Source organism: Lonchura striata, chromosome 1, assembly GCF_046129695.1.
Source record: "Lonchura striata isolate bLonStr1 chromosome 1, bLonStr1.mat, whole genome shotgun sequence".
Taxonomy (NCBI): Eukaryota; Metazoa; Chordata; class Aves; order Passeriformes; family Estrildidae; genus Lonchura; species Lonchura striata.
This window is the reverse complement of record NC_134603.1, coordinates 123,198,535-123,226,157: the sequence shown is the minus strand read 5'-3', so window position 1 is coordinate 123,226,157 and position 27,623 is coordinate 123,198,535. Positions and strand designations below refer to the sequence as shown.

At 37.3% G+C, this 27,623-nt stretch overlaps 1 protein-coding gene across 1 annotated transcript in view; it reads right to left on the bottom strand.

Annotated features, from left to right (window-relative positions):
• Nucleotides 1-219: 219 nt before the first annotated feature.
• HIBADH (3-hydroxyisobutyrate dehydrogenase) overlaps nt 220-27,623 on the bottom strand; it is an 84,095-nt gene continuing 56,691 nt past the window's right edge. Inside the window, exons 5-8 of the mRNA XM_021538192.2 lie at nt 16,258-16,391; nt 15,651-15,727; nt 8,448-8,604; nt 220-1,199 (exon numbers count right to left, since the gene is read on the bottom strand). Of these exons, the coding sequence (XP_021393867.1) occupies nt 1,041-1,199; nt 8,448-8,604; nt 15,651-15,727; nt 16,258-16,391 (527 nt within the window). The 3' untranslated portion in view covers nt 220-1,040. The remainder of the gene's footprint in view (nt 1,200-8,447; nt 8,605-15,650; nt 15,728-16,257; nt 16,392-27,623) is intronic.

The following is a 27,623-nucleotide window of genomic DNA, read 5'->3' as shown; positions in this document are numbered from 1 at the left end:
ATGGTTAGGGTAATATGTATGCAAATATTTTTGCATATGTTATATATTTGTCTGCATTTCACAACAAGAGCTTTTGAAAGGCTTGGGTTTGCACAATGATCTGATAATCTGTAGAAAACACAGCAAATAAGAAAATAAGACCACTTAGTATAGGTTTTGGTTAATACTGCGTGTACAAGACTCAACCTAAACAAAAAGCAAATAATCATGCAACAAGTATTTACCAGTATAGATTTTATTTCTTTTCAAAATAATGTGTTTGTTAAGAATTAAAATACTTTAATAATTACCTAAAACAAATGTACACTTTGTTAGAACTTCTGGTAAGTGCTGATCTTGAGCTCTGAAAATGCGTGACAGAATACAAGAAAATATAAAATTGGGTTAGCAAAATACAATAACAGAGATTTACAAGACAGACACACATTCTATATTATTCGACCTAAGTCTACCAGGTAAACATGGTGTAACAGCTTTCCACTTAGAACACGTGCCTGTAAACTTAATCCGCAACCTGAATCCCAGGAAAAATTAATTTCTGATCAACTCAAGGCTACTAGGTCCAAAACCAAAAAAAATTCATCTCAAGATGTGTTTCCTCTTTGAACATATATTCCCTTTTCCCATAAGGTATTAATTTTAAATTTTAATAGATCACTATATATGATAAAATTGCAATAAAACATTCTTTTATTATTCATGATTCAACTAAGTCTGTAGCCATAATGTAAGTTATTTTATATATGAACAGTTAAGGGTTTCACAAAAGAATATTTATTTATTGCATCTAGTGAAAAAACTTTGATGGTTCTTAAAAAAAAAAAAGAGGACTTGCTGTTGTCTAATTGCCAAACCATCCCTTCCCTGTTGCTTGCCTTTCAAGAATTAGAAAGCAACTCTGGAGTTTGTTGTGATCTGGACAGCCAAAGATGATTAATCTGTATGGCAGCAGGATGCTTGATTAAATCCACAAACTTCCCAAATGAGCTATAAGGATAAAAAAATGTGTTTTGTTATTGTGTCCATTTCCAAAGGACAGCTCACAAGCTTTCCTCCTCACGTAAAAACTGGAACACAGCTGAGAAGTCTTTCAGGGCATAGCCTTTGGCACACATCATCCTGTAGATCTGATGTGCCTGGGAGCCCAAAGGAACTGGTGTCTTCGTGTTGGTGGCAGAAATCTGGGCCAAGCCAAGATCCTGTGGGGGGCAAGAAAAGGGAGGAAGAGGGCAGAGAGGAAGAATGGAAGGAAAGAAAAAGAGAAAAAGTCAGGGGAGAAACAACAAGGACATAAAGAGCCATATATATATCACAGGTTATTTGGCTTCCACTGTAACAAGAAGTCTACTGCCAACAAGTACAATACTTCAGCCTTAAAATTTCAGAAGCAGGAAGAAGCTGGGAGAAGCAGGTTTTGTGTAGTTTTTATTTTTTAAAGAGTAATTCAATGTTATTCAACAGAAAAACCTCAGACTTTGCCAGGTAGGCACCACCTTAAGAACAGGAGGAATTTTAAGATTCTAGATCACTATATAATCTGGTAGCAAGACTCAGACTCTTTTTCCCCATTGAGTATATAATCCCTAGTAAGAAAATCTCCTTGGCTATTCACTGAAGCATTTCACATAGATTCTAAGAGTATAATTTAGTTCTTTTGGCAAGAGGAATTTTTATTACTATAAACAGGTTAAAAATCAGGCAGAAGATATTTCAAGAACAAGAAAATGGAAGCCACTTAGCAAATATACATTTACTATAATTTAAACAGTTAATAGCAAAATGAGACTCATAGGTCACTTAGTGAATACAACTGGTTTGCTGCCTAATTGGAAGGATGTATTAGAGAATTGCTTATGGGGCAGTCCTGGGTCTGCTACAACTCAATATTCTGCTGTGTGGTTGATTTTTTCCTGTTTTTCAGTGATTTGGGTTGGAAGGGACCTTAAGAATCATCTAATTCCAAGCCCCTGACCATGGGAAGGGACATCTTCCACTTGACCAGGCTACTCCAAGCTCCATCCAACTTGGCCTTGAACACTTCCAGGCATGTGGCATCCACAGCTTCTCTGGGCAACTGTGCCAGTGCCTCACCACCCTCATAGTGAAGAATTTCTTCCTAATATCTAATCTAAATCTACTCTTTTTCAGTTTGATGTGATTAGCCCTTATCCTGTCGCTACACTTCCAAAAGTCATACTCCACGTCTCTTGTAGGCTTTTCTATAACTCTTGGGAGGTGCTATAAGATCTTCCCAGAGCCTTCTCTTCTCCGGGATGAACAGCCTCAACTCTCTCAGCCTTTCTTCATAGCAGAGATTACCCAGCCCTCTGACAATCTTCACTCCTCTGCACTCACTCCAGCAGGTCCATGGCCTTCTTCTGCTGGGGGCCCCAGAGCAGGACACAGAACTCCATCTGGGGTCTCACTAGAGCAGAACAGAGGGAGAGAATCACCTTTCTCGACCCAATTGTCATACTGCTTTTGATGCATTCCAGGATGTGTCTGGATTTCTGGGCTACAAGCACACATTGCCAGGTCATACTGAGCTTTGGTCCACCCATACCCCCCAAGTCTTTCTCCTCAGGGCTGCTAAATCCATTCTTTGCCAGCCTGTGTTTGTGCTTGGGATTGCTTCAACCCAAGTGCAGCACCTTGCACTTGGCCTTGTTGAAATAAATGAGATTTGCAAGGGCCCACCTCTCACACCTGTCAAAATTTTTGAGTATCTCAGCCTTCTCCAAATCCTGGGCAACCAAGTCCTAACCCTATATAAGGTCCTGTATCTATAGAAGCTTTTCTTGTTGGCCTTTAAGTATCTGTTCAGGTTTAATTTTATCAGGGCTTCAGCTTTCCTAACCTGATTCCTGGCTGCTCAGAAAATTTGTCTGTATTCCTCCCAGACTAGCTGTCCTTGCTTCCAACCTCTGTAGGCTTCCATTTTGTGACTAAATTTGTCCAGGAACCTCTTGTTCATAGGCACAGATGGTTTTGCCTGACTTCCTCCTTGTTGGGATGCATCGCTCCTCAGCCTGGAGGAGGTGATCCTTGAATATTAACCTGCTCTCTTGTGCCCCTCTTCCTTCCAGGGCCTTATCTGTATGGAAGCAGACTCTTGCAGAGGCCAAAGCTGGCTTTCCTGAAGTCCAGGAAAGTGAGCTAGTTGTGCATGCTCCTTGCTACCCTAAAGACCTCAAACTACACTGCTTCATGATCACTGCAACCAAGACTGCTCTTGAGATTTATATTCCTCACCAGACCCTCCCTGCTGATGTGAATGAGGTCCAACATAACAATCTTTCCTTGCTGGCTCCTCTAGTTTTGGAGAAGGAGATTCTTACCAACACATTCCAAGAACTTCCTGGATTGCTTATGCTTTGCTGTGCTGCCCCTCCAGCAGATATCAGTATGGTTGAAGTCCCCTGTGAGGACCAAGGCTTGTGGATGTGAGATAGATCATGTTTGTCTATATTTGTCTCATCTGCTCAGACTTCGGGTCAGATAAGCTGTAGAAGGTCCCCACTATAATGTCACCTGTCTCTACTCTCCCATTAACCCTGACCCATAAACTCTCAGTCAACTCCTCCTCCATCCCCAGGCGAAGCTTCATGCACTCCAGCTGGTTACTGACATAGAGCCTGAATCCTTCACCCCAAATCACCCCAACTTCACCCCAGCTCCAACACCCCAGTCAGAGGAGTCATCCTACCACGTCTCTGTGATGCCAGTAAAATCAAAGCCCTGCAGTCATGCACACACAGCATTTGCATAGGGTCATCTAACCCGGGCCCTGATGAAGCCAACTTACTGGTTGGAATGGCTGTAATTATTTTGTGGTGCTCTTCAGGTGCTCTCCTGCTGGACCTGCAATCCACCTCCAGGCTCTGGACAGCTATTGCTGTCACTGGCAGGAGTGGGATGAATACAGGTTCCCCCTCCCCAAATAGCTTTAGTTTAAAGCCTTCTTCACCAGAGCTCTGCAAGCCTGTAAGCAAAGATGCTCTTCCCCTACTCTGACAGATGGTTCTCATCCTTGATACAGAAGAAGTAAAAGACTGTAGTACTGCTGAGAGCACCTTTGACTTCTCAGGGATGACTTACAAGACAGGTCTTTACTTTCTATGTGTCTGGATTTGAATTAGCACAAGGAAATTCAAGATCTTACTCTACTCTCTAAATGTCACTTCGATCTGTAAATCGGCTCTATAAAGGTCATTCTGATACAAATCAGAATTATAGTTACTTTTCCTATTACCCTCGAATGACTTCTAGCTTTAGGAAAATGGGAAAAACATACATATCAGATGTCACAGAATCCAAAATAGTTTTCATCTATATCAGGGCAGATAACTTCTTCTCTGTTGAAAGACTGATGAGCTGACAAATCTAGGAACACTTACTTTAATCTGCATACAGTAAGATATTTCATGACATATATAAGCCCTCTTTGTGAAATCTGTACCCATATTATTAATTTTATTCAAGAAAGCTTAACTCATGAAATGGAATATTAGAATGCAAAGTAATCTAATTCCAAACTAGTCAAAATATTTGGTAGTGGTAGTGGTGACTGTGATCTATTTCTCTCTGAAGGGACATTCACAGAAACAATTCCTGAAAATTTTGAATGGACTATTAGCACAAACACAATTTAATAAATGTCCTAACTTTGGTAAGGGACAAGGTTACTTTTTGCAGAGCTGTGAGGGGGTGGAACCTTGCACCATGTGGACATGGCTAAGACCTCAGTGTTATTTAGTCCCATCCTATGTTATTGCTGGGGTGAGGAAAGGAACTTTCTCTGGTTTCAGGGAAGAAAGGATGCACCTTTCTGGTTGAGGAGAAGTGTGGTGGGTGAGTCTGTCTACCATTGTTTTTCATTGTCCTGGGCTTGGTGAGCATTTTGCATTTAAATAATCCTCTCTTTTGTTATTAGTATGTTGCTGTTACTGTTTGTGCTCTTATATCATGGCTGCTTTCCATAAATTGTTCTTATGTCAGCCCATGATCTCTACCTCTTGTGTCTCTGACTGGAGGGGGAGAAGCAGCTCACAGGGTTTTTTGTGGGAGTACTAAATAGGGGAGTAGCATTCCTAAACCAAGTCAGTAAAGTAGCTCTGTTTGCTTCAGTACAGAAAATGTAGCTCCAAGATGGATGAAACATTCAATAACATTTCAACAATCCAATGGACAAGGACTCCTCACTGAAGGAAGGTTGTTCTGCTTTTTTGAAACTCCATTCTATAAATTATAACTTTGAAGGAAATAAACAGCAAGAAAACGTAAGTAAAGCTTATCTTTAGCTTCAGATTGTGAAGTATTTTGCACCTTTTCACTTGACGTTGGAGATTCCTCAAGTGAAATAGTACAAAACATCTTGGAAAGAAATTTCCCTTTGCTGACTTATTTGGAAAAGTAAAAATGAGAGCACAGTTTATGGCTTCTCTTATACTCTTTGGAACTGACAACATCTTCCAGATGTCTCAGTGCACTGAATATTTGAACACTTTTTCTCAGCTTAGAGTAGGGAAACAGATTCTCTTTCACAATTTGTTTCCACTTTAGAATTACCTGGTTCCTTGCATTTATTTTGCAGTTGATGTAAATGAAACTGCCATTTGGAATAAAGCTCAAAGGGTGTCTTGACATGATTCAAGAGCAGTATGATATAAATCTAGCTCTTCTCAGGATCCAAATTTGACATTTAATTAGCAACTGTGCTGTCAATGAAAGATGGAACTTCTGGTCTGCCAGTGCCTTGAACACAAACATGGCATGATAAACTAAACTAGATTTTTTTAAAATGCAAAATCTTTAGAGCAGGTTTCACTAAGTTGACTGAATTGTATGTTTCAGTATCAAATTTCAAGACCAAAGAGCTTTTCAGAAGTGTCTGGCAAACTTTTCTCACCCAAATACTTAAAATAAAGATCCTCCAGCTTTGTTTTGAGAGTTTTTAATGACAAATTATTTTTAAGAAGGCCTTTGACTTCCACCATCTCTGATATGTGAGCAGGAACTAAGTTTAGTAACTGTGTTTAGTGACTGTTACTGAGCCACTCCTAGATATTTTCACTGTGGAATATTTTCTCCTCAGCCTCAGGGTTTTACCTACCTCTTTCTCCTTTGAAATAATTCTTTTTTATTTCTTAAGTAGCAAAATCGTGCTCTGCATTTCCCTTAAAAAACGTCCCCACCTCAAACAATTCACAAACTGCATATTATGTCACACATCAGGATGAAATGGATAGTAGCAAAAGTCTTTCCACAAACTAAAAGACAATGTCTTAGAAGGGGTCATCACTGCACCCAAAAATAGCCTGAACATGATCAGCTGTCTTGGCTACTTATTCAAGAAATCTTCCATCTATATAGAAAAACAGAGCATAGTTCAAGAGGCATGAGAGGAATTTAATGTCTTTCCTTCTTACTGAGGGTTCTAGCCTCAAGAAGGCTTTAGTACTGTCAGGCAAGTCAGAACTGAGAAGCAAGTCAGAAGAGGTGAACAGCAATTACAAATCTCTCTGAGGAACTCTCTCTTGGTTATCATTGATGCTTTATAATCAAAGGCTGGCAGTTTAACAGGCACAAACCAGGCTGCTATTCCTTCAATTGAAGAAAGATCCTTCAGGGCATCTTCCAGGGGAGATGAAGACAAAGGAAAAAACCAACCCTTTAGAAAGAAACTTAAAAGGGAAGGAAGAAAATGTGTGCCCCTATTGCATTTATACCATGAGGCTATTCTGGACAAGACTGAGATCTATCAATCATGAGAATAGAGATTGAAGTGTGAAACATGGCACAACAGGCAGAACAGATTCTGAAAACAACACACAACATGGCAACAAGCCTTGAGGCAGGGTCAAGATCAGGTTTGATTGCCTAGCAAACTCTAAGCAATAACCTAATACTTTTTATAAATCTGTAATTTAAACAACAATTTATTGTCCCCAGTGTTCCATGACATGAATACAATGTAAAAACTGCTACTTCTCAATATTTTAACACATTCCTCAAAGAAATTAAAGTTCCTGGTCATTGGAAAACATGACCATAGCATAAAAGATAGCAGTCATTGAGGGGTTGTGAGCCATGCAGCATTAGCAAAGTTTTTTGGTGCTACCACATGCAAAACACTCTGGACCCGCTGTGAGGAGAAGTTGGTTAATTTCACTGAGCATGCAAATGAACCAATTGTCCTAAATCAACTGCTAAATGACATGAACAGTATCAATAAGCAGGTATTATATACAGGAGCTCCAGCACTTTGGAGATTTACATGGTAATATCTGAGTTCACCAGCTTTGAGAATGCTGTTTTAGTTTTAAGTGCTACATTTCCACTTACATGGAAGAGCTGAAAATGGACAGAATGCCTAACCAGTTGGGAGCACTCAATAAACTGGTATACATAAAACCTACCCTGTATGAAATCAAATGCCTCCCTCAGGACAGTATCTCCATGAAAAGGATATTCAGTGCGAAATTATTTCATGCACTTAGATGAAAAATCTCTTCCAGAGCTGATTTTATAATTTACCTTAGGCAATCATTGTGCTCAGTGCAGAAGTAGTTCAAGAGTCAGAGTTCTGTATCTCCTTCCTCCAACTACGAGTCCTATCAGTGAGATGCAGAGCTCTGACCTCCTTGCCTACTTTCCTTTGGCCTCTAAAAGTTTCGCTTTCCTGACCACAGAGTGACTCAGGACAGCGCTTTTCCTGGAAAAGTCAGGAGCATGGCAATAAGTGCATTCTCCTAGGATGGGATAACAGTAGGTCTTCAGCTTCCTACTGCTGAGAAGGACCTAAACCCCAGACCTCTTACTTTGTGGACAAGCAATGTGGATTACTATGTAATGAGTTGTTTACACATGAGAAGCCCTTCTTCTGCCACCAGCTAAGACAATTCAGGAGAGCTTACAGAATGGTGTAGAAACCTGCAAGAGATCAGCCTGTGGCTCTGCAAGGAAGGGCTTGCTAGAGAGCATGTCCAGTAGCACAGTTAAAGGTATCTGGAAGAGAGTGAGCCCAAAATCTGAGATGCTTATGCTACTACTATCAGCACCTAATTAAGTCACTTGGATTTCCCTGAATACTCTCTTAAACTTAGGCTCCTAAATTTTAGAGCAGTCATGCACAAGGCATCTAAATTACTTGCTGAACACACTATATCCACAGGCCCATTGGGACTCCTTTATTAAGGCAGAACTCAAAAAAGATCATGCCTATAATCTCACTGAGTAGCTCAGCAGTAACAGTGGCTAGAAAGAAGCTGGAGACTAAGGAAAAGCCCTGTAAACAACTCATTAATTCAGAGCTACAGGAAGTGCTCAGGTCCCCTCTATTCATGCCTATATATTATCCTGTAATCACATATTTTCACTGAGAAGACCACTTGCTAGAAGCCCAGAGAAACGCAATTGCACATACTTGACATGCAAGTGTTATGTACCTTAGCCATGAGTGTTGTTCCAAAGCCACCTTGATAATTGTTAGCTGAGGGTACTCCTTCCATCACACCAGGAACAGGGTTGTACGTATCGCTTGACCAACAGCGACCTGAGCTCATATTTAGGATTTTGGCCAGCAGCTTTGGGTCAAGGCCTAATCTGTCAAAGGTCAAAGAAGAGAAGTGTTAATGTCAAAACGCACAAGACATGGGTGACTTGTTTTATATCTTAGGACCCTACCATCATTCCTCCTCCTTTATTATAAGTAATGAAAAATGACAGAGTATTGATATTGGGGGCAGGGATGCTGTATCTTAAATTAAAGAGCAGAAATCCACCATTTAAGCAGTAGGTTTTCAAAGCTTTTCTCCTTTTGCACTAAGCAAATCCTCTTCAAGTAGTAATTTTGAAAGTGCAAGCAAATTAAAGGCCCTCTGAGAACAACAGTTACCTTGTATTTCAATTACTAAAAGGCATACTCTGTTCTGCTACCTATGAGGTCACATACTTGTTCTTCATATCAAAATATTTTCTGAAGGAAGCAAAAAATTCACAAGCAAGTGTGGCAACATGAAAATGGCTGTGCGATGCATTTATATGTGAACACTAGTGCATTTCTGAGGTAAACAAGATAACACAACTGATTCTGCTCTAACAATGTGAATAAAAATGCTGCACTTCTCAAAAAAACTTTACTGTCATATACATCTGTGCATTCTTGCCTTTGCTATTATTAAATCTTCATTATATGTTCCGGCTTATGAGGCAAGTCTGCATTTCACTGTGACATATGTTATCTATTCACAAACATATATTATAGTTCTGGGTCAGCTGCTGATAAGGTTACTGATCCCAATAAAACAAAGCTTGTCCAAGTAGAAACGTCATTTGTTCTACCATGGAGATGATGGCATAAAATGCGGCTCAGTGCAGACCCTGAAAATTCTTCAATATTATACAAAATTAACCCTCTTATGAATTCACACTTTTGCTGAAAATAATATGCAAGTGTAATTTTACATCAATTGCATTAATGCCAAAGACAAGCAGCAGCAGTTTATCCGGCACTGTACAAATGTTCAGCTATACACAGGACAAAAGAAAAAGCAAGGGAACCATCTCCAGTAACAATTCAAAATGAGAAAAGGACATTTTAAAAGGGATATATCACAACCTTTTACAAAGCTTATTTAAATAGTTTTCAACATTTTTTATGTTAGTTCTCACATCACAGACTTTTGATTTAGAGCCCCATAGCCTAAGAGGGCTTCCAGGCACTGTAGCACTCAAAGTTTTAATTTGTAGATGAGAAAAGCTCATTACCAGTGGAACAGTTGCTAAAATGCATGTCTATCTATTCCAGTAGGCATTCTGGATTTGAAAAGCTACGTTTAAGATAGTCAACCCTACAGCATGGTTCCTACTCCTATAGTGGCACCTTCCTAATGCAAAGCAAGATAATTTTTTGTATTTCAGATAGCTTTTTAGCAGTACTGCTGTGCACTCTTATTTACGATTTGCTGCAGCAGACCCTGGAGAATCTCCACTGGCCTAAATGGGATCCAGCTTTACACTCCTCCCCATTTTTTCCCAACCCTCTAATTCAACCAAATGCTTACAAACATCATTTATTTAAAAATACAAACTGTATTTTCCAGCACCAGTATGTTTTCACAGCATTTGAATTGTATTTTTATTGTGCATAGTGCATCAAAGTCCTCACCATAAGTCTTCATCAAGAGCCACTCCAAATAATTAATTTAATTGTTGTAATGAAAAAAACCCACACTGAGAACATTCAAATCCTGAGCTTTCAAATACACAGAACTTGCTTTCTTCCCCCTCAAACAAATCTCGACTTGTCTGTTTCCCTATATTTGTTACATCTAGATCAGTATTTTTACCAATGTAGTGCCTGCTTGTGCCATATCCAACTGCATGGAGAGGCCTGCAATTACATCTGTGGGTATACTGCAAGACAGAGAGCTTATTATTTCAAAACACATATAACCCTCCCAAAGAATGCTCTTTTTACAGCATTTGTACTGCCTCTCTGTGAAAGTATACTTTAAAATATATGCATGTATTATACAGATATGTAAAATACTGTCTTGCACCACATCTGACATATTTTTGCTCTGGGAAAAGAAAAAGAAAGATAGTGTCAGTTTATATCCCTGCTTCTTCAAAATTCATAGCTCTTAAACACCATGCAGCTTCTCTTCAGGAGACCTGAACCTATTTTTTTTTTTCTCCTTTGCAGCAAGTGTATCATTAATAAGAGCAAGTTAGAAGTGCTTTGCATTTCATCTTTCTGAAGATTCATCCACTGGTGCATATATAACTGACAGTTAAAATTAGACATATATTAAAATCAGTTACTGAAGAAGTCCTCTGTCTTCCACTGTGCCCAAAGCTTGTAATGGTCTGAAACCAGCCAGAATATACAGTAATTGTCATTCAGCAAGAGTCTATCCTAGAAAGTCATGCTTCAGTGGAGAAGACTGAGTTTCCATTTGAAATCAACAAATTAATCCAAGACAGGTATCTGAAAGGGCAAGTTTAATAGGAAGCAGCTACTGGGCTCTCAACCATGATAAAATGTTATTGCTGTTTCCCTGTAAATTGGCTGGGAACATACGATACTCTCTGCATAAGAGCTCCATTGCTGTTCAGGAGATATACTGCTCAAGCTATCAAAATGATGACAGTCTGCCAGTCCCCATAACAACTTGCCATTGGACATGGCAAGAGCTTGTGCATGTGTGTGTGAATTTACAATTACCAAAATGTTCTTCTTCCTTATAAGCAGAAAAGAAGCTCATGTATTAACTGTACTTATAATAGAACAAAAACAATTGCTCCCTCAAATCAATGCTTCTTCAATAACATTCCTAATGAACTGAACAGCAGAAACTAAGCAATAGATGCACATACCAAAAAAAAAAAAAAATAGGATCCCTTCATGCCACAGCTCAAAACTCAGGTTTTGCTGAGCTCTAATAAAGCTTCAGCCTGATTTTTTCATACACTCGTCCAAAAGCTCCATCTGGAACAGATACAGAAATTGAAATAGTGTCTCACAAGAAAGATACATCCTGGTCTCATTTTAAGGTATAATAACAGAAGCAGCTGAACTCCTAGAGTTTCCCATCTTAAGGTGCTTTGGGTAAACACTGTATGAAGGTGCAAATATTCAAGCAGAACCTTACAACTCATCTACCACAGTTAATTACTTTGCCATTGGTGTTTTAAACAAGGTAAGTGCTCTCCAGCGTCATTACTAACCTTCATGAGTCTTAATGAGGCCTATGCCAAAGACAGCAGAACATAACAGCAGTTCAGCAGAACTGAACATAACATGCATTTCATTGGTCAGAAATATGGATGGGAATATTTTTTAAAAGTATTTATGCAATTTAATCCAAATAACTTCCAGAGAAAAACAACCTTGGAGTTCTTTTTCAAGGTATTCTTTCTAAACTTTGCAGTGGGGATGTGTCCAGGGCTAATCATTCCTCAGCCTGTTGCACATGCTCCTCTCTACTCTGTCAATGCTTATTTCTGCTCATGTCTTACATCCATAGCTCAGGGGTGCTCCCAGAAACCAGATCTAGTGACTGAGACCACATTTAAACTCTTCATGATAAGAAAATTCTTTTACCTTCTTTTTACTTTATTTATCTAAAAAAACAAGTAGGCACAAATCCATGGAATAAAATTGCTTAGGAAGTAGCAATTAGCAGATTTTGGTATAAATTTGGGTGACACCGCAGTCCCTCCTCATAGAGACGATTTTCTCTGCTATTGGAAGTACAAATTGATTTTGCAGCGAGGTTATTGCCATACAGCCCTTACTGCTCTCCTGGTCCCTTATATCCCAACCACATGATGCAGCCTTGTCCTGCCTTGTGTCACCACATAAGCCCTTCCCTGAGTTTTTGCAGGCAGTTTCTGATGGGACCGCAAAATGTCTGTCAGGCAGCAACTTCCATCTGAGCTAAACACAAACCAGGTATCAGCAAGATTTCATTTCTGAGCTTTATTTCACTAGTATTAGAAATTGTTTCACTGGAGCTCAGGGTTCAGTAGAACAAAGTTACTATCACTAAAATGATCAGCAAAATGAAAAATAAAAATATTTTCTGACTGTGGACAGTATAATTTAATGTTTGTAATTCTTGTTTGTGCAGTTTACATGTATTCTGTGTGTTAGTTAGACACAGTAAGTCAGTATTTTGCAATACGCACACTACTTGTAAGTAGTAGTAAAAATCTGCTAAAGATTTTTCTACTGATATGTTGCACTAACATGCTAGAAAGAGAAGAAAATATAAATGACAATGTGAATTAATTTCTGCAATGCCTGCCACACCTTTTATCTTTTACTAGTAACATTCATAAATCATTAGGAAAGTAATGGAAAAACTGAACATAACATGCATTTCATTGGTCAGAACAACAGATAGGAATATTTTTAAAAAGTATTTATGCAATTTAATCCAAATAACTTCCAGGAAAATGGACATCTTCATTAGTAAATAAAGATGATCTTCGAGTAAAGCAAGTGACATATAAATGTAAAATTACATAGCAATATGAACTATTTTTCTGGGAGTTTATTGTGGAATTTTTGTTCATTAATGTCAGTTTTGTTTCCTCCTCACCATATTCTATTTTCTACTTATGTTGAAGTTTGGAAAAATTCTATAATTTAAAATATAAAATAAATAAAACAATAATTAAAAAATATGAAATTACTAAAACAGTCACTCTAACTACTTCAGAAAATTAAAATTTAGACTGCATGGTTTATGAAAACATTAGAGAAGAAGTGGCTTATTAATAGAATTAATATCACACTGCTTTGAAGACTTAAGTTTAGAGTATATATGCTTTATGGAAGCCATTGTTATACGATCTTGTAGATACATCTAATTCTGACAACAGTATTTTGAATAATTAATTATTCAAAGTCCCTAGAACCCAATTTAAATGATGCAGCAAATATACACAATGTGTGACATAAAGACATTTTATATTCTATATGGAAGTTAAGAACACATACATCTAAGTTCCACAATTCCTATTCTAAATTTTTAGATTTTCAGAATGCTTTATCATTATTAAGTCAAATTCTTCACCAGATAAGCATCAATCTGATATATCAAGTTCAGTTTCCTACTCTCTTTAGAGCAGGCAGCCACACTATCCTTTGAGCTTTAGAGTAGAAAAAAACTTCCTAAAATTATTAATATAGCAAAACTTCTAATAATTACAATGACAACTGTAAACTTCTACATTAGAAATTTTTACACATTCCAAGTGGAAAGCTCTTATTCTGGTTATAAGAATATAACCAGAATCTCTCTTCTTCTCAAGATCTAAATCACACTAAATTAAAATCAATGCAAGGATTCTAAATTACTTCATAAGGCTTTAAATAACCACCTCTGTCTTTAACTTCATGTAGTTTTTGACTAAATGAGATTCTGCTATTTCTAGACTTTGATTTAAAATCAGCAGGTTTCTTCTACAATAAATATAGTTCCCTCTTGATAATCTTAATTGTAGGGTAGGGAGGTTTATATATTGTTACTTTCACATTGGATTTTTGCTCACAAATGATGAATACAGATTCTGCCAAAATTTAAATTGGAAAAGGAAAAAATTTGAAACACCTTCAAGCTACAGTGACTGTGGACATCAACTTGCTCTTCACATGGCTTACAAGCCCCTTCTAAACCTCTTGATTTTATTTTAATTATTCCTACAAATGTAGATAAAACTGTAAAAAAATTAGCTGCATATGCCTTATAAAGTGAATCATGACTTAAAGCAGAACCCTATGCAAGCTTTCTGGATAACACTGGATTTAAAAAGTTGTAAACAATGCTACTGGTTTTATTATGGCTTGATGCAGACATGCTTCAGTATATTACAGACTCTCAATTTTAAAATGTAAATGGTACAGGATATTGATAAACCAATTAGCACTGATGCAAAGCAAATTCCTCTTTTATCTCAATTACAACATGACAACTTAATAGGTCAAGACAGTCTAACATCTGAGACAAGGGCAATTCAATAAAACAACTGCATCTTGATATGGTAATTAAGAGGAAATGTGAATCCATTACATTGTCTTGTGTATGTGCGCATATGTAGGTGCTCTTTTTTATTTATTTAAGCATTTGATGCCCTCTTGCTGTTTTTACAGTGTATCAAATCCACATGAACACAGTTGAGCCCAGTTGATACGTACTCACAGTATCTATAGTTTTAGCAGGCAAATTTTAAGGGTGCAACTGTGCAGATAAATAATTCATGAAAAGCCCCTAAAACATAACAGTTGCAAGATAGTCTCTTCAAACACAGGACTTCTCTGTCTATAAATCTGCAAATTATTTAATCTGGCAACAAAAATTTATTAGAAGTTCAAATACCTTGATACTCAACTGGTACTTGCATGCACTCAATTGGAAAATAAAACAAAACAACAAAGACCACAGCAAAACAAATACATCACAATTGGAAAATAAAAATAATTTTGCTCAAATATGGTGTCACTTTAAAGTTAGATGTAGCACATGATAGAAAAGAAATGGTAGCCAGCACTGGCAAGACTGTAGTGGAATATACTGCAGCTTTTTGACAAACTAGAAGTTTTAGCAATTAGGATAAAGTGTTCTCATAAAGTCAAAGAAAGGTAGATGTTCTGTTTTATGCTTTCATCTTAATTTGATATACACACTGTAGTAGAAGTTTCACTTTACAATAGATCTTGGAACAATTTAAGAATTAAACAAAGCCAATGAGAGCCATATGGGAGTGTAATATTCTGAACAGACTGTACATTAGCTTCGAATACAAACAAAAACTTACCTCTATATTAGCTCTGGATGTTTATAATGAAAGACAAACATTACTGTAGGCTGCACACAGCAGAACAAATAAACAACTTCAGCTGTAGAATGTAACAACCTATGCAGCCAATACAAGAGAATATTCCAAAGCTGAAAATACCTCCTGTAGTTAAATAATCCCTTTAGACTGTTCATGGCTTTGTAAGACAACTTTTGGCAAAAAATTTACCTATTTCTTTTAATCATCATCTCAGCAGAAGTCAACCATAATATATAAAAACTGTAAACATGGAAAAAATGTTTTTGCGGCATTCAATCCACCACAAAAACCAAACCAACCTGATTCCAAGATTCATAGTCTCAGCAGTTCCAATCATACTGATGGCCAAGAGCATGTTGTTGCAGATCTTTGCAGCCTGAAAACAGGTGAAACCATCAATTAGTTTATGCATTTTCATAGAACTAATGTAGGAATCCACTAGACCCAGGACAATATGATCAAGTATGTTCTGGCAGCTTTCTTCTAGAGTAAACACAGATCTGTGATAGCACAAAGTTAATGAAAGTTGCTCTATGGCTCCTTCACAGATTAAAAAATACCTTTTTTTCTTAGTACTGCTCAGTTAGCATATATGCTCTTTGTTCTTCAGAACATCCAGTAAATCTAAATTCAAATTAAACAAAATCAAAATGTCTCTGCTCTAAGAAGTATAATCTCAACAGGCCAGTGTGGAGAAATACCAGTCAGATTTTTATACTAAGTTACACAACATACTGGACAAAAGTGCCATGGCATTATTTACAAACCCAAGGTTAGAGACAAACAAACGATTATGAAGATATATTATCAAGCATTTAGTTCTTGAGTAAAAGAGTAGGCATCAATAAATAAAAAGCCAGAAAAAGGAAAGACTGAGATAGCTATTAGCCCTTCAGAAAGCATTACCTGTCCGGTTCCAACCTCTCCACAGTAAACCACATTAGAACCCATGCATGTCAGCAACTCTTTGGCAGCATTAAATTCTTGTTCCACTCCACCAACCATGAAAGTAAGGTTTCCAGCTCGAGCAGCTCCAACACCTGAATCAAAATAACATTGGATTTAATAACAGTATTTAAAAGCCTCAAAACTTAGGCAGTTTCTCTTAGCAGGAAGGGTCTGATGATGCAAAATTAATACTTCACTTACGATGAACCTCTCAACATTCCCAGTACTCAAATATTAGTAATCTAAATTCTCAAAAATCTGATGAAGCTAAAACCACCTTATCTTCCAGGCACACTAGCAGAAAAGTCATAAGACTTGCATAAAACTGGCAGTCACTTTTTATAGTTTATAAACAATCAACTTTTCCTGCAACTTTGCGCTCCACAAAACTCACTAATTAAATTACTAAATAAAATGTCTCTTTTGTCAAACTACTCTTCACATACAACCATTAACAAACTACTGCTCAAAGACAACTCTGCTTTTATCAGTCTTTCCAAATCTAGGCTAATTTTTATCAATGCTTCCTGATTTTCATGCGATTGAACAGCTAAAAGACACAAGCATATAAAATCAAGACTTCTGAATTTCTGCAGTTTATGATGTTCTTAATCTGAAGCAATATTCTCCTTAATCTGAGAAGCTTTGAGTTCCCACACATAAACTTAATGTATCTACAATGATGCAATTATTACATTAAAGCAATGTAAAAATTATTCATAGACATACACAAACACACTATTCCCAGTTTTATTCCTGTAGTCTGTCCTGTCTTTTGCACAATTCAGTAAACACACACCATAGTTCTTTGAATATACAGTTCCTAAGCACAACACTGGCAAATATTTAATGTGATATTTATTACCTCCACTCCATGAAATATTCCATTCCTTAAAAGAAGCCTAATTCTAATATGAATTACTCTTACATCCCTAACTTCCTTATCCCTGGTATTTAATGGGTATAACTGCTAGGAAAATTCGGCCTAAACTGATGAACAGATCAGCCTCCTCACTAATCTCCACTCTGGCAAGAAGCATAGCCACAATAAATTTTCTGTGCTATGCATCAAACATTGGCTGGTTGGGATGTACAGCTGCAGATAACAACTGACTTTCAAATTAAACATGCTCAATTAGGTACAGTGCTCCGAAGTGCTGTACCACAGCTAAGGAAGTGGTCAGTTTTGGACTTTGTTTACAACATCAAAGATAGTTACACTGAAGCTTTTCACAATGAAGGAATTGTTGAATTTTTTTTTTTCTTCTCAATAAAAATTTCAATTGATTCTCTCATGGTGTGTAACTGCTCTGTGCTCTGTGTGGCTATGTCTACAAATGCCCCTTTCTGTATCTTGCAAGTGTTTATTTTTCCCATCCTGCCTTTCAACATTTATGATCTTTTTAAGTCACTGAAGAATTTCAGACAAATTTGACAGATCAAAGTCTCAAAAAGAGTAAATACCCACCAGTTATGCAAAACTAGGCAACAGTAAAGATGCTCCCAGTGATGACCTGCTCAGCCTATATTAGAGCCTAGAATCACAGGATTCTGGGGGTTGGAAGTGGCCTCTCAAGATCATTCAACTCCCCTGCTCAAGGAGGGCTAGCCTGAGGCATGTTGCCCAGCACTGTGTCCACTTCAAGTGTCTCCAAGGATGGAGACTCCACAGCCCCTCTAGGTAACTTCTTCCACTCTTTGCCTACCCTCACAGTAAAAAAAGTGTTTTCTGGTGCTTCAGACAGAATTTCTTGAGCTTTGATTTGTGCCTCCTGTCCTGTCACTACTGAGCAGTGTAGCTTCCTTACTTAATTCTCTCCCATCAAGTCTTTATACACATTGATAAGATCACCCTGGCACCTTCCCTTCATGCTAAACAGTCTAGCTCTCTCAGTCTCTTTTCATAAGGAAGATGCTCCAGACCCTTTGCCATCTTCATGGCCCTCATCTGGACCCACTCCAGTAAATCTGTGTCTTTCTTATGCTATTAAGTCCAGAACTGGAGCATCCAGAAGAGCTCAGACCCACAGCTTTAACAAAACAATTGGTTTGTATACAGAACACTGCTGAGGTACTGAAATATATACAGCAGTGAAGATCTTCCTGCCCATGTTGAGAGACACCCAATTTTCAGCCAATCCTTGATCTCACTTGAACAACTCCTCTCCAGGCAACTCACAGGAACTGGGCAAAGAGCAAAGCCCAAACTAGCTAGCATAAACAGGTCATTGTTGTCTTTTTGGCTACCAGTTCACTATGTACATGACCGCAAAGATTGCTACATTAATAAACACAATGATTTTCATTCCATTCCTCTAGCTGTTTTTATTCAAACCACATAATGGCCTTTACCACTAATCCTGTGATCTGACCTGCAGCAAATTAAGTAGACAATTTAAGTCAAAGCTTACAAACAAAATCCAGTACTATCCATCATAGGTCAATAGCCTTGTATCTAGATTACAGACTGCTAAATAGCTTCAGAGATTCATTTATTAGAGCAAAATTAATGCTGACAATAGTTTTCAGCTGGTTAATCTTCTGACAGCTGCACTCTCTCACTTGTTCAAACACATTTCAAGAAGAAAAAATAAATTAGTTAAGTAGAAAAAAGAGACCAATTTGTTGTATAATGCAGAAAGCTTGGAAAACTCTTGTTTTAAAAACAAAAACCTATTTACTTCATGGTAGATTTTATCATCTAGGGTCCTTGCCAACTATCTGCTATTTTATCAGACTCAAGTGAGCAACACAGCAAATTTTTAAGACTGGAAATTAAAAAAAAAAAAAATTGGCATGGAATATAGGAGTACAAGAACTGTAACTTCAGCTAAAAATAGAAATGAAAAAAAAATCATTATACAAGAATGCACAGCCATCTTTCACAATCACAGCTTCCATACCAACACAAGCCAGTTAAGTATTATCAGTTTTTAACACTAAACAGAGCAACAGAGATGCGAAACAGCCAATGCAATTTAAATATGCTAACTATTATTTTTCATATGAAGTCTTGCTACCTAAGATAATGCTTTATGTACCACTGCTGTGGGGGTCAAAAGTTGTTTAAAATCTATCTGTTCTTTCTAAAATACAAAAAGTCTCTTCACATCCTTGGGGAATAGTTTTCAGAGAAACCGTATCTATGATTAGCATGTGTTAAGATTTCCTTCTTGCCACAAAGCAAGACTGCTGGAGCCCTTGGCCACAGTCTTATATTTGGGTTCTCAAGGATGATAACCCAGACCTATGTGCAGAATCCTTCAAGGTCGTCATACCAGCAGATCCCACAGAGCAGATCAACTCCAATTCTGTTGGTTACAACAGCGCCAGAGTTTGACCCAGAAATATAAACTGACAGGAACAGGATTGCAGAAAAAGGTAAGAGATCTAGCTAGCTGAGGGGATATGCAAGAAAAAATATGGTGAGAAGTTACAGAATAGCACTGCAGTATATGGCATATCCACTTGGAGATGGGTTTCCCACTTGCATACTAGCACGTTCTGGATGAAGATCTGCAATAAGTTTTCTATCAAAAGAGGTACATGAAGAACTGCACTTCAAAGCACCCTGTCACATCTGGCTGTGCTACTTGTGGGGCAAGTTCAATCCAGGTGCTTCTCATTCAATTGCCAATGGATTGCTCATTGAACTTGCTACAGACCAGCTCTTAAGTTCAACATTTTAGACAAAAATAGGAATGGGGACTTAGAAGCCCTCACATGTCAACAGGAACTGGTTGCAGCTACCCTGGAACGGTCTCAAGATGACCTCAAGTTTTAGCATCCAGGCAAGCAGCCTTCTTTGACAGTCAGACACGTTGCCCTTCCATATTCACTTTCCTGTGCTTATTTAAACAGTATTTCATGTTGCTGCAAAAAGCCTTAAAATTTGCTACTGATGTTTCCAGGTCTAAAAAAAGCCCAGAAAGGTCTTAGCTCTATAGCTACGTAATTAAAACTGCTTAGTTTCTATCAGTTTGCTGATTATTAAGAACACAATTTGCTAGAAAAGACATGTTAACGTAAAGGTGTTAAATGAAGTATCTGCTTTTGCTTTCAGCTTTATTACATTTCTATAAAAACAGAGGGCAGATGAGTTAAAAAGAAGTAATATTGTAAGGCTATGCATTAAAGCACCATCATAGTGGCAATGCTGAAAACAGCAACACTGCTGAAAAGACAATGCACCCAAGCATATCCCTGTGCCAACATATTTAAACCACTGTTATGCTGCACCTGCAGACAAAAAAATTCATTGCTGACAAAGTTGAGACTGAAATTATACGAACTGTGCTGTTTCAGAGTCTCTGAATGACAAGTAAGAGATGAAGGCTGTAACATCAAGAAGCTCCAGCAAAAAATAATCTACTTTGTTATTTTTCTACTCAACATTTAGCTGCAATTTTAACAAGTAATTTTTTGATCTAACCTAGATTTAAAATAAAAAACAAACAAGAAGAACATTGTCAGAGTTTTAATCCTCTATCTTGTTTTACAATGTTGCACCTTCAAGCACGGGAGTTGAAGCTTTGCCTGCTCCACTTTGGGAAGTGCAAGGGAACACTGGTCTTTTATTCTGATTTTTTTTTTAAATGCAGTTTAAGTGACTGTAGCTGCTCAAACAAGCAGGTTCTTGTCATATTTGCTCTCTTTCACATAGGCTGAGCTTGAGAAGCTCCATCTGTGTACCTTGTATGAGTGTGTATTTATTTTTAAGGACTAAGCAGATTTTTTTAAGTACCTGCCAGCTCACACAAAATACTTTGTCTTTGCAACTCACAAAAAAGTTAAACCAAGATACATAAGGAAAGATTAACTGAAAAGGTTACTATTGTTTTGCTACATATATAAATTAAAAGGCATGTAAAAGCAAAATCAGCTATAAATCCCTACTGGGAATAAAAGAATAAAAACCATACTATAAATTTAAAATAACCATGAAGAGACTTGTTATTTTATAAAATATAAGTAGGGTATCAATGTTTTCTACTTGCTTCTCAGACAAATGTCTGCCATCATCAATCTATTTCCAGGAAACAAGTAAATGGAACAGACTCAGGAAAAAATCCCACAGCACACTGCAACTCCACGGGCTTGTGTTTCTCCCTATTACAAAAATCAGCATCAAAGCTAGACCTATGAAGCTATTCTGCTGCCTTATAACTAAAACACAGTAAATCACTTAATTTGCTCAAAAGAACTTAAATGTTGTAACCAGTCTGCCATCAGCAGAGATAAAGAAGAGGACCGATGGGACCGGGCTGCAATGTGAGCCGTCTTTAAAATGCAATTGTTCTAATCATTTTCTACAGATGCAGCCTCACAAGGGGCTGCTGTCACAGGGACCATTTACGACTTGTTATGGTGTCTCTATTGTTTACCAGCGACATTCGCTAAAAAGGCGACAGCTGGGACAGAAAGCTGCTCCTCAACGAACAATATAATCCCGTGAAAGTAATCAACAAATTTAAGGGTGTTAATTAACTTTACACTTTATCATGTTCAATTAGTTGTCCTTTCTCGAAAAGATTGCCGTGCACAATCGGTTTAGAGCGTGCCATGTTTGATTTGTAAGTGATCACTGTTTCTGTTTCGAAGTCCATGTCAGATGTTCTCCTGGGTTTTGGTGACACAGATGAATGGCTCTGCACATGTTAGGGGGTGATCTGGTTTAACATAAACCAGCATAACATAACCCCTTGTTAACGTATCGCTGGCCTTTCCAAGCAGGCACAGAAACGCCCGTGCCCGTGGATGCACACAAACGTGCACAAAACCCCTGCGGCAGCACGACAGTCAACGAGTCCAAGTTTTGTTTTTGCTGAAACACAAAGACACAAATAAATGGGCAATTTTTCATCATTATATCTCAAAGCAAGACTTGTCTTTTAGGGGCACGCTTGGGATCATTTCTTCCCAGCAAGATCCCTAGTTCTGCTGCATTATGCACTAATGCACAAGTGCCTTCGTACATTTTACATAATGCACGCTGCCTTTTCTAATGGCAGCTGAGTAAATGCTGGGTAGATGCAAGTTCTTCTGTATATAAAATTCTGTGGTTTGTACTGCATTTAGAATGTCAGAGATTCTAGAAGAGAGTTGATTTAATCTATTATTAAAATTTGCCATTTTCCCTTTAAGATACCATTCATACTTGCTAACGGGACAAGGCAAAGCTCATGATGAAGTGACAATGTACTTGGAAGTACCCCTTAATGAAAGTCATTGCTGTTTCTATCTTCTGACAAATAGAGCTTTGAATCACCATACCTCATAAGCTAGTGATTTTTGAGCAAAAATGGAAATGGAGGTTCAGGTCAGTGATTTCAAGATTTATACAACAAGCACTCAAATATTAATGTAGACAAAAGCAGGCTTAAAGAAGTAGAAACATCTCTTTTATGGCATAATCAAATTATACAATTTGTGAGATTATGGCTGTACAGAGAAAAAAAGCCTTGTGGATTTTTATTCTGCAGCAACAGGCAAATTAAATACACATGATCATCATTATTTAAGAAGTTACATTGTACATGAAAACAAACTGCAAAAAACGCACCCACAAAACAAAACAAAATAAAAATGCAAAGAAAGCCCAATGGAAAAGTTGTTAACTCTGAAAGCTAATAATGGACTAGGTTAAATATTTAAGAGGAAATTATAGACTATATTAGAAATAGCTGAAACCACAAAACAAAGCAGTATAAAGCATTAGTTTTCTGCTAGGAAGAAGATCTGCAGGGAAAAGGGAAGCGGTCGATAGATCCTTAAATTGGACGCAATAGCTGTTCTTCTATCCCAAGTTGGCAGCTGCTACATTTGCAGACCTAGTTCATTATTTACCCATAATGACCATCAAGCTCCAGTCAAAGTCAGATCACAACAACTGTCAGCAGCTCTTTTAATTAGCCTTGTTTGAATTCAGATAAATATCAGAATGGCCCAGCTTCTGCTGAAAAAGCAACAAGAAGATTGCAAGAAATAAGCTGCCTTGACTTCCTAAGAAACAGTATTGTGAAAAAGTCCAGAGAACCAAAGTTCTTTTGTTTTTTTTTTTAAATTAAAGAAGGGATGGTGATGTGCGCATTATTATTTTTCCCTCATGTGATATTCACATTACTACTTACAATTCCTGTTTATAAGCAAATTTGTGCATCTCAAATGCCAACTCAAAACACTACTCCACAATCTGAAAGGTAAACTTGAAGAGATGGTTTACAGGTATTAATTAAATTTCTAACCTCTGTGAAATCATATGTTTTGAAAAACTGAATCAGAATTAAGGAATGCACATATTAACAAGATTATCCTCTCTCCTAATTTATCTCCTTCTGTTTGTTTATCCTTAGGGAACATAATCTTCTGTTGCATCAAACCACTCTCATTCTCCCTGTGTCAGCAGCAGAATAATAATTCCCTCCTCCTCCTCCTCCTCCACCCCCTCTTCCCACAAGCACTGGCAAGAATGAAGACGAGTGGATCAGACTGTGTGCATCAGCATTAATGCTCCATGCAGCTATTTTCCTAGCAGTAGTAGACACTAAAAGAAAGATGCAAGAGAGGTGAGCAATATGCTACTTGTTCTGGGCAGCCCAGCATGAGAGGCCGTAATTAAACAGAATTTGCCTCAGAATAATATGAAAATAGAAGATCCAGGCAGAGACTGTTCTAAGACCACTTCTTCAGCGTTTCACTTGCTGTCACATTTGGGTCCCAATTTTGCTAGGTGCTGTCCAAAAACAAAGCCAGGTCCAAACTTTCCAGTCCTACATGCCAATCTGAGAAATGCTGTTGTATATGCAAGGATCCTTGGAGGCCTCAAGGAAAACATATTTAGGGATTTACATGAATCATAAGGTTACATGCATATAAACAATAGGTACATACGTCTGTTACAGTAGAAGAGGATATCCCTTTTGGGAACAGAAAAAAATTATGTAAACATAATCAGACATGGAAGGTAGAAAGTAGTGGAGAAGGAAGAATAAACAACTGATTAAACAAAATAGGCAAAATGATCATGAGAAGCTCTATGTTTTCAAAAGAAGGCCTGCGTAGATTTGTATAGGGATTTGTACTTGAACTTGGCCATGATGGTGGAATAAAGATCTTCAATTTGTTTTAGATGTATTTTCAAATGATGCCAAAACACAGAAAATAATATGCCCTCCCAATAAATCATGCAAAAACTAGAAGCTGTTGTTGAGGCAGTTTAATATGAGGGGGATGCACGAGGAAAATTTTACGAGATCGTATTAAGTAGCAACTGATGCCTTCAAGGAATCAGCCAAAGAAAATAAGTTGCAAAAGGCAAATGCACACATAAGATACTTCAACTTCAAATACAAGCTGAAAGGCCTGATGAAATTGTTCTGTCTGCAGCATTTTTTAAAAAGCACTACATTTAGTTCTAGTCATTGTAATGTCAAAGAGAAATATCAAAGCATCTGAAAAGTTAGCAAGTAAAAAGGTTAACAGCAGTGCAATAAGAAAGGAAATACAGTATGATTGATCAACTTATCTGCTTATTTTTAACAAAAATACTGTATTAAAAACATTAAGAAACAGCAGTTCATGACAGTCTTCTTTCCCATTCTCCAACTTTGACCCATACTCCACCACAAAATCATAGACAACAGAAACATCCTTTTGGTGTTGCTGGAGTACCAGATTTAGCTACTCCTTTACACATCATTAATATTTAGATATATGGTCTAAATTTCATCTCCAGACCTATGCAGAAATATGAACACTTAACAACAGCTGAATGTACCTACAATTATGGACAGCAAATGCACAGAGCATGCACAGTTCAAAACAATCTGAACTGAACATTAGCAAGAAGGCTGTACAGCCAGGGATGAACAGAAGCAATACATTCCACATATACAAGATCCCAAAATTTCAAAGCAGATTTCAGACAGTCCAAATGTAAAGCACTTGACACTGAGCTGTCTGATCAACTGTTGCTGGGTGCTGAGCAAGCACAGCATCAAATATATGTGAAACATTGAATACAAAAGAAACAAAGAAAATAGTCCTTCAAAGAAAACAAATCTTGCCCAGCACTACTGCTTGAAATTCTGCTCTTTTAGGAGAAGTTCAAAAATTAAACATGAACATGCATGCAGTTCCTCCACTATGTGGGCCACTGTTAACCCTCCACACAACTAAAATTCAGTAGCGACTATCTTGACTGATGAGGCTTCAAGTCTTAGAAATAAAACTTTATCCCAATCACATACTGCAAAATCAAGAATAATTTTTGTCGGGTGTTAGAAAGAGGGAAGAGCTGCATTTCAAGCTTCTACTCTAACCAGAAAACAGACTGTTGTGTGACTATAGAAGGAAAAACTCAAAGGGATAGACGTTTATGGTGTTCTCTTGGAAAAAAAAAGAAGGCAAAATCCCAGAAAAGCGATGCTTATATTCTTACAGTTAGTTGTTCTAACTCAAGTTCACAGACAATACCAAAATGAACATCAAGCCTCCAGAAGCTTAATGTTTGCATGGAACAAGCAAAAGCCACAAACAGATCCAGCAAATCACCTTGTAATTGTATCTTTTCATCTCATCCATTTTGACTGAACAACATACATTCAAATGGATGACCAACAAAACCAGAGATGTGGTCAGTCTTGTTGAGCTCTTCATATCACAAGGAGTAGTCAGCTGTGTCTCACCAGGTTTGCAGATTTTGCTACTTGGACTTGAATGTACAAAATACTTGCACACTCTACCTTAACTCCACAGCAAAATGCAACTATACATAGTTTACATAGTTCTGTGGAATAGATATATAAAAGCTGAAGAAACCCATTCATTATACCATCAAAACAAGAACCTTCAAGAAAAAATAAACCAGGGATGTTTAGTATTATTGCCTGTTTCTCCAGTATTAGTACAACTCTAGCAAGTTATCAATCATCTTTTAGAAATGTGAAATACTTGAAACACTTCAGTACTTAATGATTTTATCATATTACCTTCCTATAGGCCCCTAAATCCAACAAAACATGGCTTTTTTTTTTCTGAATAATGAAGGCATTATAAGCACATCACTAAAAAAATAAAAATACAGTTACACTGAAATATGCATTTAAACTGCATTATTCAACAGGTACAGGTTCAAGTGTTCTTAATAAAAGGTCTGCTTTTTTAAAAGCCAGCTGTAGAAGCAGGTAAATTTCTATTGATGTATTAATTAGTCCTTTCATGCCATATAAGAAAATTTAGACATTAAACACACAAAAATGAAAAAAAAAAGGCATTTAAATGGGGTGGATAACATAGCATATATGTTCTTAAGCATTTCTGGTTTATCTTAAAAAGCTGAAGATATAGCAAAGCCATATGCCAATCCTAATCAATACGGGTATATTTACATTCACAACACTTTAAAAAGTACCTAGTATTTAATAGCAGAAATCTAACAAAAATTGAAAATAAAATAGAAATGTATAGTCAGAAGTGTCAGTCAGGTAATTTAAAAATAAATCAGTCTCCAGTATTTTCTCCTGGAGGGTTGCTCAGCTGAAAGTTTTAATTTTACCTGTCCTCTCATAGGGTGCAGCCTTTGAGAGGACAACTGACAGAAGTTTACCAAATGAAACTGGAAAGAAACACATAAATAATAGGAATGAAGATTGCACTGAACATTTCTGAATGAACTTTTGAACTCTGTCCCTTCAAGTGTCATTGGTGGTATGAGATCAAGAATTTTTCTGACAATCTCAACTGTCATCAGAGTGCATTGCTTCAGATATGTCTATGCTTTCTTTAAGCACTTTGGCAATGAATCTTGCCTCTGGATACAGCCAACAGCCCACACAGTCTTTATCTTTCAGTTTCTCCTTTAAAAGATATACTTATTTTAAATCATGCCTAACTATTACCTACAAAGTAACAAATCACTTTCTGCTGCCTAATTTCAGCATAGTCTAAGTTAATTCTCAAAGCTTTAAGGTACTGAAAGGCAAAGCAGTACAATAACACATGATTACGACAACTGCTAGAAAAACAGCCCAAATTGGAAAGATTCCATTTAAAGAATCCCTTTGTTTCAAGGCCTTTCCCAGTTCTATTTCCTGTTCAGGGATCCTCTACACATAATTCTATTATTATCTCTTTTGCAAAACAGATAGCACATCTCTTTCAGAGAACTAGATTTAGCATTGCCCTCCAGCCTAAAAAGAAATGTACTTTTCAGTGTTCTCAAATGTATTTGATGCCACTTATACAATGGGTTCAAACCCTTGTGATTTAATTAGAAGTCATATTTCTTCATGTGTGAACTAATTCTAAGTTTAATATGGAAATAT